General features: G+C 40.1%; 1 protein-coding gene across 4 annotated transcripts in view; it reads right to left on the bottom strand.

Annotated features, from left to right (window-relative positions):
* Nucleotides 1–16,715, bottom strand: part of nfatc3a (nuclear factor of activated T cells 3a) — a 141,523-nt gene that overhangs the window by 57,164 nt on the left and 67,644 nt on the right. For 3 of the 4 annotated variants that reach the window (XM_067997861.1, XM_067997862.1, XM_067997863.1), the window contains exons 7-8: nucleotides 6,717–6,772; nucleotides 5,602–5,728 (exon numbers count right to left, since the gene is read on the bottom strand). The exons of the other annotated variant lie outside the window; for it this stretch is intronic. In XM_067997861.1, the coding sequence (XP_067853962.1) occupies nucleotides 5,602–5,728; nucleotides 6,717–6,772 (183 nt within the window). The remainder of the gene's footprint in view (nucleotides 1–5,601; nucleotides 5,729–6,716; nucleotides 6,773–16,715) is intronic. 4 annotated transcript variants of the gene reach the window in all.

A 16,715-nucleotide genomic window follows, 5' to 3' on the forward strand; every position in this document is an offset into this window, starting at 1 on the left:
TTGTCCATTGAGAATAACAGATGGGTAGAAAGGAGCAACAAGGCTGCAATACAATCAAGGAGTTCTGATAACTCAGTCTACAAGAGCAAAGTTCAAACTGTGTTACAGATTCCAACCATTTTTTATTCTATACGTTTCGATTTTTTTCCCCAAAGGGGAACTTTCCCATTTGAGTTTATATCCTCTGTTGTTTCTGATATTCTGGCAAAGTTTTGCTGTGCTATTTATAATAAAAAAATGTCATTACAACAGAGCTTTGGGAAGAAAAAAAGTCTTAGGAGGATATTCATTGTGCAGCACAATCTTTCATATAAAATTGGAAAAGAGCTCCCATGATGACTCGTGAGTTTATCCACTAAGTGATACAGATCAGCAAAGTATCTAGTTCAAACCCCAGTATGTACAGAGTTAGCTGATTTCAGCAGGAGTAATGGTAAGAATGGCTTCAATGTCTTTGCATGAGGTTGGAGAAAAACAATTAACTGGCCAGGAATCTTGCTTCTGATCGCTATCCATTGACCCTCGCTGGAAGTGCATATTGGCCAACAGCAGGATCTGGCTTGACCGTGCCGTTCCCTGCCGCACAAAGTGGTCAAAGAGCCGGCTGACACTCACTGTTGCAGCTCATACATAAATAATTGCCTGGCACACTTCTGTACCTTGTCAAAGAAATGAACACCAGCAAATAATCAACACTTTCAGTAGAGCAAGGGAGAAATTTGACAAGAAAAATATAGGATCTTTCTGAATGGATGAACTAAGATGGGCCTAACGGTTTTGCTAATCCATAACGATCTTGTGATCTTGCCTCCTTTGTCCCTTCCCCTCTCATCAGTCCATCATCGCTCTACAATCCATAAGCACCAGCTTCTAGTGACCTTGTCTGTCAACCGTACCACCAATAATGAGGTGAGAATAAGACAGTAGTTTAAAAGAACAGCTCACCTGCTCACTTCGTGGAAAATACCTGCTCATTGCTGGGACTTGACAAAAATGGAGGAAAACTGAATCACACCATCAAATGTAAAATCTGATAACCATTGATGGCGAAATTACTGACAGTTAGTTATTCTTTTCTCCCCTCCCCTCCCCACCCCCACTTCCTTGGAAATATTTATCCCAGAGCTCCAATTCTATTAGAACAAAGTTACACATGAGAAAGCATACAAAAATCTGATACAACGTGGCCATCCTGACTTTTAAATATTGTAAACAATTTTACAACACCAAGTTATAGTCCAGCAATTTTATTTTAAATTCACAAGCTTTCGGAGGCTTCCTCCTTCGTCAGGTGAACGATGTGAAAATGAAAACCTCGAAATGAAATCGCATTTATAATTCACAGAACAATGCTTGGTGAGTACAGACAGTTTTTTCAACTGCCCGTTGCCAAGGCAATCAGTGTGCAGACAGACAGGTGTTACCTGCCGGGTCTCACAGAATATACAAATCACCAAAAAAAAAACAACAAACAAAAAAAAAGAGATAGAGAGGTAGAAACATAGAAAAGACAGCAACTGACCCGTTATATTAAAAACAGATAACATTTGTTCGCAGGTGGGGTAACGTGTAGCGTGACATGAACCCAAGATCCCGGTTGAGGCCGTCCTCATGGGTGCGGAACTTGGCTATCAATTTCTGCTCGACGATTTTGCGTTGTCGTGTGTCTCGAAGGCCGCCTTGGAGTACGCTTACCCGAAGGTCGGTGGATGAATGTCCATGACTGCTGAAGTGTTCCCCGACTGGGAGGGAACCCTCCTGTTTGGCGATTGTTGCGCGGTGTCCGTTCATCCGTTGTCGCAGCGTCTGCATGGTCTCGCCAATATACCATGCTCTGGGGCATCCTTTCTTGCAACGTATGAGGTAGACAACGTTGGCCGAGTCACAGGAGTATGAACCATGCACCTGGTGGGTGGTGTCCTCTCGTGTGATGGTGGTATCTGTGTCGATGATCTGGCATGTCTTGCAGAGGTTACCGTGGCAGGGTTGTGTGGTGTCGTGGACGCTGTTCTCTTGAAAGCTGGGTAATTTGCTGCGAACGATGGTCTGTTTGAGGTTGGGTGGCTGTTTAAAGGCGAGTAGTGGAGGTGTGGGGATGGCCATAGCGAGGTGTTTGTCCTCATTGATGACATGTTGAAGGCTGCGGAGAACATGGCGTAGTTTCTCCGCTCCGGGGAAGTACTGGACGACAAAGGGTACTCTGTTGGACGCAACCAACAGAGTCTGCACACTGATTGCCTTGGCAACGGGCAGTTGAAAAAACTGTCTGTACTCACCAAGCATTGTTCTGTGAATTATAAATGCGATTTCATTTCGAGGTTTTCATTTTCACATCGTTCACCTGACGAAGGAGGAAGCCTCCGAAAGCTTGTGAATTTAAAATAAAATTGCTGGACTATAACTTGGTGTTGTAAAATTGTTTACAATTGTCAACCCCAGTCCATCACCGGCATCTCCACATCATGACTTTTAAATACATCAACATCCTGGGGGTCACCACTGACCAGCTACATAAATAGTGTGGCTGCAAATGCAGGTCAGGGGCTGGGTGAGTGGTTCTGCAGCAAGTGACTCACCTCCTGACTCCCCAAAGCCTTTCCACCATCTACAAGACACAAGTCAGGAGTGTGATGGAATACTCTCCACTTGCCTGGATGAGTGCAGCTCCAACAACACAAAATTTGACACCATCCAGGACAAAGCAGCCCACTTGATTGGCACCCCATCCACCACCTTAAACGTTCACTCCCTCCACCACTGGCGTACCGTGGTTGCAGGGTGTACCATCTACAAGATGCACTGCAGCAACTCTCCGAGGCTTCTTTGACAGCACCTCCCAAACCCGTAACCTCTACCACCTAGAAGGACAAGGGCAACAGGCGCATGGGAACACCACCATCTGCATGTTCCCCTCCAAGTCACGCACCATCCTGACTTGGAAATATATCGCCGTTCCTTCATCGTCGCTGGGTCAAAATCCTGGAACTCCCTACCTAACAGCACTGTGGGAGAACCTTTGCCACATGGACTGCAGCAGTTCAAGAAGACGGCTCACCACCACCTTCTCAACGGCAATTAGGGATGACTTGCACATATATAACGTATTAAAAATAAGAACGAGATAGGAGCAGGAGTAGGCCAATTCCTACTGCACCTGTATGCTAACTTTTTGTGTTTCATGTACGAGGGCACCCAAATCCCTCTGTACCGCAGCATTTTGTAGTCTTTGTCCATTTATATAATATTTTGCTTTTTTATTCTTCCTACCAAAGTGGTTGATTTCACATTTTCCCACATTATACTCCAACTGCCAAATTTTTGCCCACTCACTTAGCCTATCTATATCCCTTTGCAGACACTTTGTGTACTCTTCACAAATTACTTTTCCACCTATCTTTATATCATCAGCAAATTCGGCTAGAGTACATTTGCTTCCTTCATTCAAGTCACTGATATAGATTGTAAATAGTTGAGGCCCCAGCACTGATCCCTGCAGCACCCGACTAGTTACAGGTTGCCATCCTGAAAATGACCCCTTTATCCCAATTCTGTTTTCTGTTCGTTAGCCAATCCTCTATCCATGCTAATATATTACCCCTCCCCGCAACCTCTTACCTTGTGCAGAAACCTTTTATGTGGCACCATATCGAATGCTTTTTGGAAATCCAAATAAACTTCATCTACTGGTTCCCCTTTATTCACCCTGCTTGTTACTTCCTCAAAGAACTCTAATAAATTTGTCAAATACGATTTCCGTTTCATAAAACCATGTTGACTCTCCTTGATTTTATTTTGAGTTTCTGAATGTCCTGCTACTACTTCCTTAATAAATCGATTCTAGCATTTTCCCAATGACCGATGTTAGGCTAATTGGCCTATAGTTACCTACTTTCTGTCTCCCTCCTTTCTTGAATAGGGGCGTTACATTTGTGGCTTTCCAATCCGCTGGGATCTTTCCAGAATCCAGTGTATTTTGGAAGATTACAACCAATGCATCCACTATCTCTAGCCACTTCCTTTAAGACCCTCGGATGCAAGCCATCGGGTCCAAGGGACTTATCAGCCTGCAGACCCATTAATTTGCCTAGTACTTTGTCCCCTAGTGATAGTTTTTAGATCCTCCCTCCCCTTTGCCTCTTGATTATCTACTGTTATTGGTATGCTTTTAATGTCTTCAACTGTGAAGACAGATCAAAGGTATCTGTTCAATGCCACTGCCATTTCCTTGTTTTCCATTATTTCCCCAGTCTCATCCTCTAAGGGACCTATACTTATTTTAGCTATTCTCTTCCTTTTTATATACTTATAGAAGCTCTTACTGTCAGTTTTTATATTTCTTGCTGGTTGACTCTCAATCTACTTTCTTCCTCTATCATTTTTTTAGTCCTCCATTGCTGGTCTCAAGTTTTCCCAATCTTTGGGCTTACCACTAATCTTTGCCATGTTGTATGCCTTTTCTTTTAACTTCCTTTGTTAGCCATGGTTGGTACACCTTTCTCGTAGAGTCTTTCCTACTTACAGGTATATATATTTTTGTTGAGATTTACCAGATCTAAAATGGCCTGTTCCCTGGTTGGCTCCACAACGTATTGGTCTAAGAAACAGTCCCGAATTCACTCTATGAACTCATCCTCAGGGTTACTTGTGCCAATTTGATTTGTCCAATCTATATGAAAGTTAAAATCCCCCATGATTATTGCATTACTTTTTTTACAAGCCCCCATTTTTCTTGATTTATATTTTGCCCTACAGTTTAGCTACTGTTAGGGGGCCTATAGACTAATCCCACCAGTGATTTCTTACCCTTGCTATTTCTTAACTCCACCCAAATTGATTCTACATCTTGATCTTCTGAGCCAAGATCATTTCTCACTATTGTACTAATTTCATCCTGTCAACAGAGCTACCCCACCACCTTTTTCACTACATTTCCAAGTATAAGCAAAAACCCTAAATCCCCAAGTTAAACATTTTCTAAATATTCTCTTCTGTTCGTTTTTTTTCTTGAAAGTAGCAGCAATCACCATTACAAATGTCACAACTCAATGGATTGCTGCCAAACTAAATAGTCTAACTGCCAGCACATGCACAGGAACAAGATTATAAACAGTAGAGTAGAAAGAAAAATAACCACTAATGCTGAAAATCACTGGGTGCCCCAATTTCTGGTGAACTCACTGCCCTCATACATTTCATTTCATATTTGGGTGTGTCATAATTGTATTAGTTTCCCCTCACCCCACCATCTTTGGCTTTTTCTAAATAAATTCTACAGCCAGTTTTCCCAATAAATCATAAATGAATATTTTTCAAGAGAACACTGACTGTGTTATCTACCCAAGTTGCTCCTATTTTCAGACACTCTGAACAACAGTGCAGCTGAGATCAATGCTTGCTACAACACATCATGCCAGCCTCCTTCTTATACAACATTGATAAAGATAACAATTTATTTTATTTCAAGAGCAGCTCAAGATTCAATACTGAAATGACAATACATATTTCTTAAAATTGCATTTTATTGTAATTTTACCGCATAGAAAATACAATTTCCCCACATTTTTGTAGTCAAAATGAAACCAACTGAATGAAACCATTTACCTGGCATGTATGTGAAGCGCTGGGACTGACTTCTTTTTCTCTTGCCATTGCAAACATAAAACTGAACTTGAACTGCAGATGTAACATTTTTATTATGGTAGGGAGGGACTTCAACAACAAGATTAACCTGAAACAAGACAACTTTAAAGAATAAGTTCATGCACAATTCACTTTCTAAGGTTTAAAGTAAAAAAAATTAAGTAAATATTGTTGATCATTATCAGGGTGTGTTTTGAATATAAAGCAATAAATGAAGATCAGTTATAGTAAAATCGCAAGGACAGTTCTTGGTATCTTTCATGTTTCACTTAATCCCTCAAAGAAATGAAGAACGGATTGGGGGGGGGGGGGAATCAAAACTGAACTTGTGGTTTTAAAATAATGAAATATGTGCCAAATACTCAAATGTTTTAAATTTAAAAATAGAAATGGCATCCAAAAATTAGGTTTTCCATAAAACTCGAACAGAATTTTCCAACCAGAAAACAAGGGATTCCAATTACCAAGTAGAATAATAGCAGGATAATGGAATTTGGCTGAGCTTAATATCAGACATAGTAGCATTTTCATTGGCATGAGACCACAATTTCTAATATCAAGCCAGATTAACTCTGAAGACTTTTAGCCTATTTTGATTTTTGAGTTAAATACTATGAATTAAGGAGTAATGTGCAGGTTTGTACAATTCTCCAATGCTACTTAAAGCACTGGAAACATTTTGCACATTATTAAAAAAAGAAAATACATTTTCCAAGATTAATTTTCTCTTACTCAAAACTAGTTAAAAAGAAAATTGACTTGTGAAATCCAGTTTCATTCCCTTAACCCATAAGATAGCAATCAATAAAAAAATCAATTTTGACCAAAACTTCATGTTCCAAATAAATTTTCATTGCGGAAGTCAACATAGATAGGAGGGAAAAATAGATCAAGACTGCTTTTCACCTTCAGAGTTCAAAAAGTTCAACACTAAGTTAGGCAAAACTTTGAAAAATGTTACTTATTTCCTAAAATCCAGCCAAACTGGTGTAAATAACCACTCAAAACACATACATGACTGTCTAAATTTTACCAATACTGAATAACATTAAAAAAAAGAAAATTAAATATCTTACCCCTTGAAACTTCTCCCTGATAATTTTTCCTTCTACCTCCCACTGAGGGCGCCCATCTGTAGAACATATTAGAGCAATCTGAGCATTTACCTACAAAAAATGATATTGCATCTGTGCAAGTGATAAGGATCTGTAATACCCAGTAACATGGGCACAAACAGCCCTCTGAAACTTCACCCAAGTGGTCATTCTTCATGTGCAATCGCTTAGGAATCTGATCTTGTAGTCAGCTAATATCCATGCACTTTTCATCAGGGTGCCTGAACAGATCTACAGGAAATTACTTGGATTTTTATCTTCTGTAGTTCCATCTGTGTGTAAGTGTGTGTGTGTGTGTGTGTGTGTGTGTGTGTGTGTGTGTACATGTGCCTGTGCATATTTACGTGTTCACACACGTGCATGCATGCAAGATATAGATATCTCTGTCCAGCATGCGTGCACACACACACAGACAGACTTGCATTTATAAAGTACTTTACCACATTTCTCTGCAACTATTTAGTGCATTGTAAGATCTCAGAGAAAAAAAAAGAGATGAATGGACACTAAATCTCTTTTTTGATCATGCTAGTTGAGAGGGGAACATTGGCACAGTACTGGGGAAATTTCTTGCTTCTTCTTCAAATAGTGCAATGGATCTTTAATGTCCACCTGAACAGGCAAATGGAGCTTTGGTTTAACATCTCATCAGAAACAAGGCACCTCTTGACAATGTAACAATTCCTGAGTACTGCATTGGGCTATCAGTCTAAATCATGTGCTTAAGTCCTCCAGAAGGGCTTGAACCCACTATCTTCCGACTTCACAGCCACATGCTATCAACTGAGTCAGGTTGACTCACACAATTACAGGATCAGCCTAGATGTCAAAGTGGGACTCCCTTGCCGCACAAAGGGTAGAATAATATCACAATGACATAGGTAACATTTTAAATTTTCTAGACAGATTTTTTTTTGAAGCAAATATACTGTTCTGTTTTCTTTACAATTCTTTGTGTTGTTTCTAAGGCACTATCCATCATACAGCACTTCATTTGTATTTAAAATAAAATTTAGACAGATATAATCTGTAGGTAAATTCTAATAATGCATCATATTCAGCATTTATGGAAGCTGGAAATATCTGGAACTGCTTTATTAAGTAAATAAATGTTATATATTATTGATTTACTTAAACCAGGGTGACATGGTTGGAAGCCTGGGAGCTCAGCCAGTGCCTGTAGCAGGGGCCAAGGAAATGAGGAAAAAATTAGCGGTCTTTAACTTATATTTTCAAGCAAGCAAAGTTCATTGGTCGCTTACAAATCTTAAAAGTACTTTAAATGTTCCCTGGTCAGCATATTAAAGAATTTTTCTCCCATGAGTGGTGTAGCTTGAAAGCTGGAAAAATGCTCCCAGTACTCAAAAGGTTGGTTCTGAAAACAAGCCTGCAGCTTTTGTAATATTTCCCTGGTGGTGAGTTTCTGAAATATCTTTTTCTTCACTATATAAAAACGCCAATACAAATGGTTAAAACTGATGTTTTTGTTGATAATCCCATTATTTCTTGGACTACAGAGGTGGAAACATTCTATTTGGATTTCATTCCAGACACTGAAGCTTCTGTTTCCAGATCATACTGGTAAGGAAAAATAAAACATCTAAAAATCAATTCTAAAAGGAAAAAATTAAAATTACTTCTGCATATTTTGCAATGATATTTCATGAGAAAAGAATTAAACTTAAGGGTGCAAGCCCTTTACTTTACAAAATGATGATGGCCATACAACCAATTATAGCTTATGCACTGACCAGCAGTCCCATCATGGCATCCAACTGTTTAATCTATTCCAGGACTTTTGCTTCCATTGCCCTACCCAGAGGTTTATTCCATGTGTTGATCACTCAGTGAAGAACTTCCTGACAAATGCCTAAATTTGTCTTTTATAACTTTGAACTTGTGGCCCTTTGTTCAGCTATAATGGTTTAGTTTGAAGTAAATTTCCAGGTTTACCTTTTCTATACCATTTATTATCTTGTATAACTTTAAGGTGCCTCCTCTAAAGACTGAAAGCCCAGGTTTCTTCAGTCTTTCCTCATGACTCACTCCTCTGACACTTGGGATCATTGTGATTTTTCTTTGAATTGCTTTCATGGCTTGAATGCCTCCCTTGTATCTTGATGACCTGAACTGTACTCAGAGTGTGGTCTGACCAGAGCACTATGCAGTTTGAAAATTACATTAACTTGTATCCCAATGTTTTGGCTATATAGTTCAGCATTCGATTTGCTTTGTTGATTGCTGCTCCACAGTGATTGGACATAATGAGGCTTGAGCCTACTAAAACTGCTACACCTCTTTTAATGTCATCCGTAGCTATTTCAACATCATTCATCAAGTTTTTATACCACTCACTATTTTTTCTTCCTATGTCCAGTTTGTATGAAAATAAATCTATCCCTATTCACTTACAAACATTGTTAACTCATTTTGTAGTTCCCAAGCTGCCTTCCCAGATTCAACTGTCATTTCTACTTTGGTATTATTTGTAAATTTGACCAGTTGCATTGAGCTTCTGAATCAAAGTCCTTCATGTATATCAGAAGCAATAGGGGTCCCAATCCAAATCCCTGAAGCAGGCAAGTCCATCCCAGCATAACTCCTCTTAACAAATACCCGCTACTTTCTAAATAGTTCTAATGTAGTCTTTACTTTATCCAATTATACATCACGGTTTCCTGATGGGGTTATATGAAGTAGGGAGGAGGCTCACATGGAGCATAAATGTTGGCATAGACCAGTTGGGCCAAATGGCCTGTTTCTGTGCCGTAGCTTCAGTGTAACTCGATGTAATTACTTGTTCTCTACATATCCATTTCATTGCTAAGAGCAGTTGACAGTTTTATTCACTGCCTGTCCTGTAACTAGGATTATACATTTTTCTTATAATGTGCTACTTTTTTACTACAATATACATCTATATATTGTATTCTGCATAAATGATGTCAGAATCTTTAGTACTCCCCAGTTGTAGTAAAAAACAGGAAGATTCTAGACATATTTGCAATCAATAAGAAATCATCACTTTCCTGTTAGGAAAAGGAGGGAATGGTAATCCCATTCATGTTGATTTGACCTTTTTGCTCACTTATGACATTGTAATGAAAATTTAGTTTAAACCTAACAACACTTTCAGCACCACACTTCCGACAATTTTGATGTCTGGTTACTGACCCAGAATACAGGAGTCAAGTTCTAACACTGTGGAAAAAGTTTTTGCCTAGGAAAAATGGTAATGCTGTGGGCTCAAAAGTGATGATTTATGATCAATGCTGAACTTTAAAAAAAATAAAATTACTTGCAAAACTGTTCTAAGACAAAAGAAATGAACTGCTTGTCAAAATTTATACATTTTTACAAAACGTTTTTAAAACCATTGGCACAACCTGATTTTTTTTTCAAAGTGATCACCTATTTAAATTGTTTGGAAAATATACAATTTTAAAGCAGCAAATATGTTTTAATTATTATTGCATTACTTGCCACTTCAAATTAGATGTTTTTCTGAGTGAAAAAAAAGAACTGAAACTACCATCTGCTATCATCAAATTATCCCCAGTTTCCATGCTCTATTTTCTCATGAGAAAATTCATTTTAATGTTATCTAAGTTTTTACACATTTTCAAATTCATTTCCCTTTTAGATAAAGTAGACTGTATTTTTGATCTCAATTTTGGGCTCATTGTAATGCCTTCCAAACAATTATGTTTTTACTAAGGACAGAAACTGGCAAATATAGGGGACACACCAGGTGGCAGCTGGGCAGATTTTGCAACATCCAGCACTACAAATTTCTTACACTACAGATTACTTCTTGTATTCTCTCTCAACAATTTCCATACAAAGAATAAATAGAGACAACAACTGTGAGAAAATTTATCAGGGTTTATTTGCCACATTGGGTTTCATTACTTAAAAATGAAAACGCGCAAAACTATTAACATTTTGCCTCCTCTAAAACAAGTCGATTTTATCCTAAGAGGACTTACATATGATGGAATGCCTGTGGAACGATATTCTATTACCTCAGTGGCTGTTCTTCCCTTTTAAGCCTAGTGTAAGCAGGCTATTCAACTGCAGGCACTGTCGCTGCTAAATCCAATCCTATTTTTACCTGAACTCCATATGTGCAAATATTGTGCATGGGATCACTAGCCAACAATCAGGTACAGGTACTCAGCCAACTTTCCAAGCATGCTGAGACCAATTGTAGTGTCCCCTTCTGCCCTAGCCAACTGCACACAGACCTTGCCTCTTCTTGATTTGTGTGTTTCAGTATTACACTGTGCAGTGCAGCTAACCATTGAACGATTAGGCAAATTAACCTTAAAAATTTTCTAGCTATTTGTTGATTTTTGTTCTGTGTTTATGACATCAGGCGAACTGCCTCAGGAGGAGTTGCTGAGGCCAGAGTTAAATGTAGTTCAAAAAGCTACTGAACCATGGGTAAATTACTTATCTCCTACAACTTTGTGTCTGTCACAGGAATTTAGTAAAGTTATCAGTACCAACCAATTAAACAAAATTATCAATAAAAACAAACCAGACCAAGGTAAAGGGAAATAGACTAATTTTAACAGTTAACCTTGTTGAAATGAGCCATGATTGTAAGACTTTTTTCAAGGACCAAAAATCCCTTCTTCCAAATTTCTACAACTAATTGATGTATATATGCACACTATTCATAGTAAATCAGGGAACACAATGTATAATAGAGCAGGAACATTATATCATGTAACACACAATGCATTACACATCTGCACTTTAGCAGAAGAATGTCATTTTATGTCATTAAGGTGTAATTGAAATCAGTTACATGCTGATCTGATGTTCCAGTCAATTAGATGTTACGCTGAAACATAGAAAATAGGAGCAAGAGTAGGCCATTCGGCCCTTCGGGCCTGCTCCGCCATTCAAAATGATCGTGGCTGATCGTCTAACTCAGTACCCTGTTCCTGCTTTTTCCCCATATCCCTTGATCCCTTTAGCATTAAGAAATATATCTATCTCCTTCTTGAATACATCTAATGACTTGGCCTCCACTGCCTTCTGTGGTAGAGAATTCCACAGGTGTTCTTTTCACATTTAAAGTGTGACTTAGTCAATTAGAAGGTATTTTCTATGCCTTAGGTCAACTAGAGGCTTATTTTTAACAAACGCTCAGGGTAATTAGAGGTCAGACAAATGTATTGTTATTTTTTTTTAAGTGCGACTCCTGAAATGTGATGGGCACACACTCAGACGAAATGTAGTTATTCTCAATTATTTACATGATTCAAAGATTCTTCCATAGCATATTTTTCGATCTTATTATGGGATTGGTGCACCACTGCCCAGCTTCTTGAGATGTGGTCTCATCCTAGTTGACCTGAGGGTGTGAAGAGTGAACCACAGTGTAGGACGAGTCACGTGTAGGCCAGACTGGGTAGGGGGAATTACTGAGCCAGTTGGATTTTTACAACAATCGCGCTTTCATGGTCATTTTTTCTGCTATTGGCCTATAAATCACCAGACCTATTGAATTCAATTTCACAACTTGTCATGGTGGGATCTGTTCTTAGAACCTCTGTACCATAACCACTAGTCTATCATATTGGATTCTCCACTGATCAACATCTAAATAGGTAGTCAATGACAGAACCTGACTGACTCCAGTCTCAATATCCAAGGTCAGCATTGGGTGTTTCATTAACATGTCCGTCCAGCCCGATTTGCAAACATCAGTCCCCCTCAGTGATACCAAAAGATCAAACTCATCCCAGTCATTGGGAGGTTAGAATTTTTTTAATTTAATGGCTTAAGCTGTATAAAATGCTCAAAAAACTTTAAATTTTTCCCTTCTCCCACCATTTGCCTGTTGTTTTAAAATTTTCAATCTGGTTGTCACAGTATGGTCTAGTTACTGTAGTTTCACAGGAACAGGTTAAGAACTACAACTCCTTTGATTGATCGCTACCTCTTTCTCAGACACAGAATCTGTCCACAGTAGTTGGAAATCTCACCACAAAAGCACATGTGAAATTTTCAACTCAAGCCTCAGATTCTAGATAAAGAGGCAGGGATATGTGGAGAAATTTATTGCAGACATTTTGAATGTTAAATAACCAATAGATGAGTTTAGTGATTTTTTTTTGTATAATTTGTTATGCTTGTTCTGTTACTTTGAGCTGTATGTGCTCACCTAAGCGATGAAGGAAATTGGTGGTGGAAAAGAGTGTGAAGAAATTATCTGAGCAATTTTACAGCTCAGTTTTGTTGTACTTATTAGTTCATGAATGGGAGCTTTTAAAAAAAACAATTGAGGGATTTGATTGCATTTCTTTCTGCTAGATACTCGTACCTCATTGGTACTTTTAAATACTTTATTTGTTCACATTTAGTCAGATATTCAGTCGGTAACGCAACAGATTAGAGATTATTTGAACCAATTCTGACCGGTATGGCACTCGAGATGTGGTGCAAAAATTCCAAATGTGTTGCCGTTGTAAGGTGTGACATGATGAATGCACTAGACGCAAGACTTAATTAACTAGAGCATCTCCAAAGACATTTTCATGGTAAGTCAAATAATATGCTGTCTTACAACGGCAGGAATGCTTTACTATGTATCACACAATCTATTAATCTGCTGCTGTAAAAAAATGGCCCATCCCATTAAGACTGCTATAAGTAAACACAACCTGGAAACAATCAGGGTTTAGTTGCTGTTTGGTGAGGGATGTTTGCAGATTGGATATGCCTGTAAATTCCCAGCTTCAGGTCAGCAAAAAAACATTAAAATGACTAGCTGTCAGTTTTTTTTCATATTTTAGATCTTTGAGTGTGACAAGTCCTGTCCAAACTTTTATAGTGCTAGATATAAACAGCAAAGCACATAACCCATTACCAGAGTTCATCACCTTATCATCTGTAATTTATTTCTTTTAAAAAAAATTATACTGCACGCATTGCAAGATCACCATACGAATGGGGAAAGCCAGAGGAGTACATTTACCATTAAAATTTTCCATCAGACCATGTGACTGTGAGCTACTTGTCCACATTACTTAGAACAGCCAATCGTATGGCTAGAAGAGGAGCAAATAGGTACATTTATATACCACTTTATCACATTGAAACATCTCAAAATGCTTTATACAATGAATTACTCTGATTTGTGTATTCAAATACACAATCCGACTCAGATACTTGCCAAAATGCTCAACCCACAAACTTCTGATGTGGAACTTAAAAGCATTACAATTATGCCAAGCCAATAAACAAGGTTGGAAAGACCTAAATGAGAAGACGAGCAAGGAATCCACTGCTCTTTGATTGGCAGTTTAAAAAAATAAACAACAAATCCTATGTACTGCTTTGCTGATCAAAAATGCACCAAGGCCATTACTTTAACACAAATGCAACACCATTACACAATTCACCAATTACTAAGGATTGTTCTAGCCATTGCTGTTTGCTGACCATAGTGATTCTTCTGCCGAGTCAAAATCTCTCTCTAGCATCTGAAAGGTACAACATCATGTGGAAATAACTGTTCAATTGCAAGGGTATCAAACAGTCTGGCACTGGAATTAAAATGATACTCTCAAGACCAACCGCAACATCGTCATCAAACCAGCGGACAAAGGGGGAGCCATCGTCATACAGAACAGAATGGACTATTGCAAAGAAGCACACCGACAACTGGACAACCAGGAGCACTAGACGATTACGCGCAGATCCGACCAAAGAACACACCGACCAGCTCAACAAACTGATCAAGACCTTCGATCCAGACCTTCAAAGCATCCTACGCGCTCTCATCCCACGTACTCCCCGCGTGGGAGACTTCTACTGCCTCCCAATGATACACATAGCCAACACACCCGGACGTCCTATCGTATCAGGCAACGGAACCCTGTGAGAGAACCTCTCTGGATACGTGGAGGGCACCCTGAAACCCACCGTACAGGGTACCCCCAGCTTCTGTCGCGACACGACAGACTTCCTACAAAAACTCAGCATCCACGGACCAGTTGAACCAGGAACACTTCTCACCACAATGGACGTCTCGGCACTCTACACCAGTATCCCCCACGATGACGGCATCGCTGCAACAGCCTCAGTACTCAACACCAACAACAGCCAATCTCCAGACGCCATCCTACAACTCATCCGCTTCATCCTGGATCACAATGTCTTCACCTTCGACAACCAGTTCTTTACCCAAACACACGGAACAGCCATGGGGACCAAATTCGCACCCCAATACGCCAACATTTTCATGCACAAGTTCGAGCACGACTTCTTTACTGCACAGGACCTCCAACCAACGCTATACACCAGATACATCGACGACATTTTGTTCCTATGGACCCACGGCGAAGAATCACTGAAGAGACTACACAATAACATCAACAAGTTCCATCCCACCATCAAACTCACCATGGACTACTCCTCAGAATCGGTCTCATTCTTGGACACACGAATCTCCATCAAAGACGGGCACCTCAGCACCTCACTCTACTGCAAGCCCACGGACAACCTCACGATGCTCCACTTTTCCAGCTTCCACCCTAACCACGTCAAAGAGGCCATCCCCTATGGACAGGCCTTGCGAATATACAGGATCTGCTCAGACAAGGAAGAACGCGATGGACACCTACAGACGCTGAAAGACGGCCTCGTAAGAACGGGATATGACGCTCGACTCGTCGATCAACAGTTCCGACGGGCCACAGCGAAAAATCGCATAGACCTCCTCAGAAGACAAACACGGGACGCAACCAACAGAGTACCCTTCGTCGTTCAGTACTTCCCCGGAGCGGAGAAACTGCGCCATGTTCTTCGCAGCCTTCAACATGTCATCGATGACGACGAACACCTCGCTAAGGCCATCCCCACGCCTCCACTACTCGCCTTCAAACAGCCAACCAACCTCAAACAGACCATCGTTCGCAGCAAATTACCCAGCTTTCAGGAGAACAGCGTCAACGACACCACACAACCCTACCACGGCAACCTCTGCAAGACATGCCAGATCATCGACACAGATACCACCATCACACGAGAGGACACCACCCACCAAGTACGTGGCTCATACTCCTGTGACTCGGTCAACGTTGTCTACCTCATACGTTGCAGGAAAGGATGCTCCGGAGCATGGTACATCGGCGAGACCATGCAGGCACTGCGACAACGGATGAATGGACACCACGCAACAATTGCCAGACAGGAGGGTTCCCTCCCAGTCGGGGAACACTTCAGCAGTCAAGGATATTCAGCCTCCGATCTTCGGGTAAGCGTTCTCCAAGGCGACCTTCGAGACACACGACAACGCAAAATCGTCGAGCAGAAATTGATAGCCAAGTTCCGCACCCATGAGGACGGCCTCAACCGGGATCTTGGGTTCATGTCACGCTACATGTAACCCCACCAGCGAAAAAAAGGTTTCTGTTTTTAATACAACGGGTCATTCTCTCTCTCTCTCTCTCTCTCTCTCTGCCTTTTGGATTTCTCTCTCTCTCTCTCTCTCTTTGTTATCTGACCCAGTGTGTATTAAGTATTCTTGAATGTAAGGTGTCCCAGACTAAACCTGTCTGAACACCATCCACTCCTTTGATTGCTGTAATTATCTCTCTGCTAAGGGGTGATAACGGGCAGTTGGAAAGATTATCTGTAATCACCAGACATTGTTCTCTGACTATATATGCGATACTTTTATGGAAACCCTTCTTCACTCACCTGACGAAGGAGCTAAGCTCCGAAAGCTTGTAATTTAAAATAAAGCTGTTGGACTATAACCTGGTGTTGTATGACTCTGTACATTGGAATTATAATGGTTGCTGGTAATATGAGCTTGAGGTTTAGAAGTAGACTTATTAAGAATGTGACTTGGACTGGTTACATTTGAATCTCTAAAATGCTCCTCTGGTAGGGCTGCAAGACTTAAGGCAATTCAAAACCTAGCACCTATAAAGG

Source organism: Heptranchias perlo, chromosome 16 (genome assembly GCF_035084215.1).
Source record: "Heptranchias perlo isolate sHepPer1 chromosome 16, sHepPer1.hap1, whole genome shotgun sequence".
NCBI lineage: Eukaryota > Metazoa > Chordata > Chondrichthyes > Hexanchiformes > Hexanchidae > Heptranchias > Heptranchias perlo.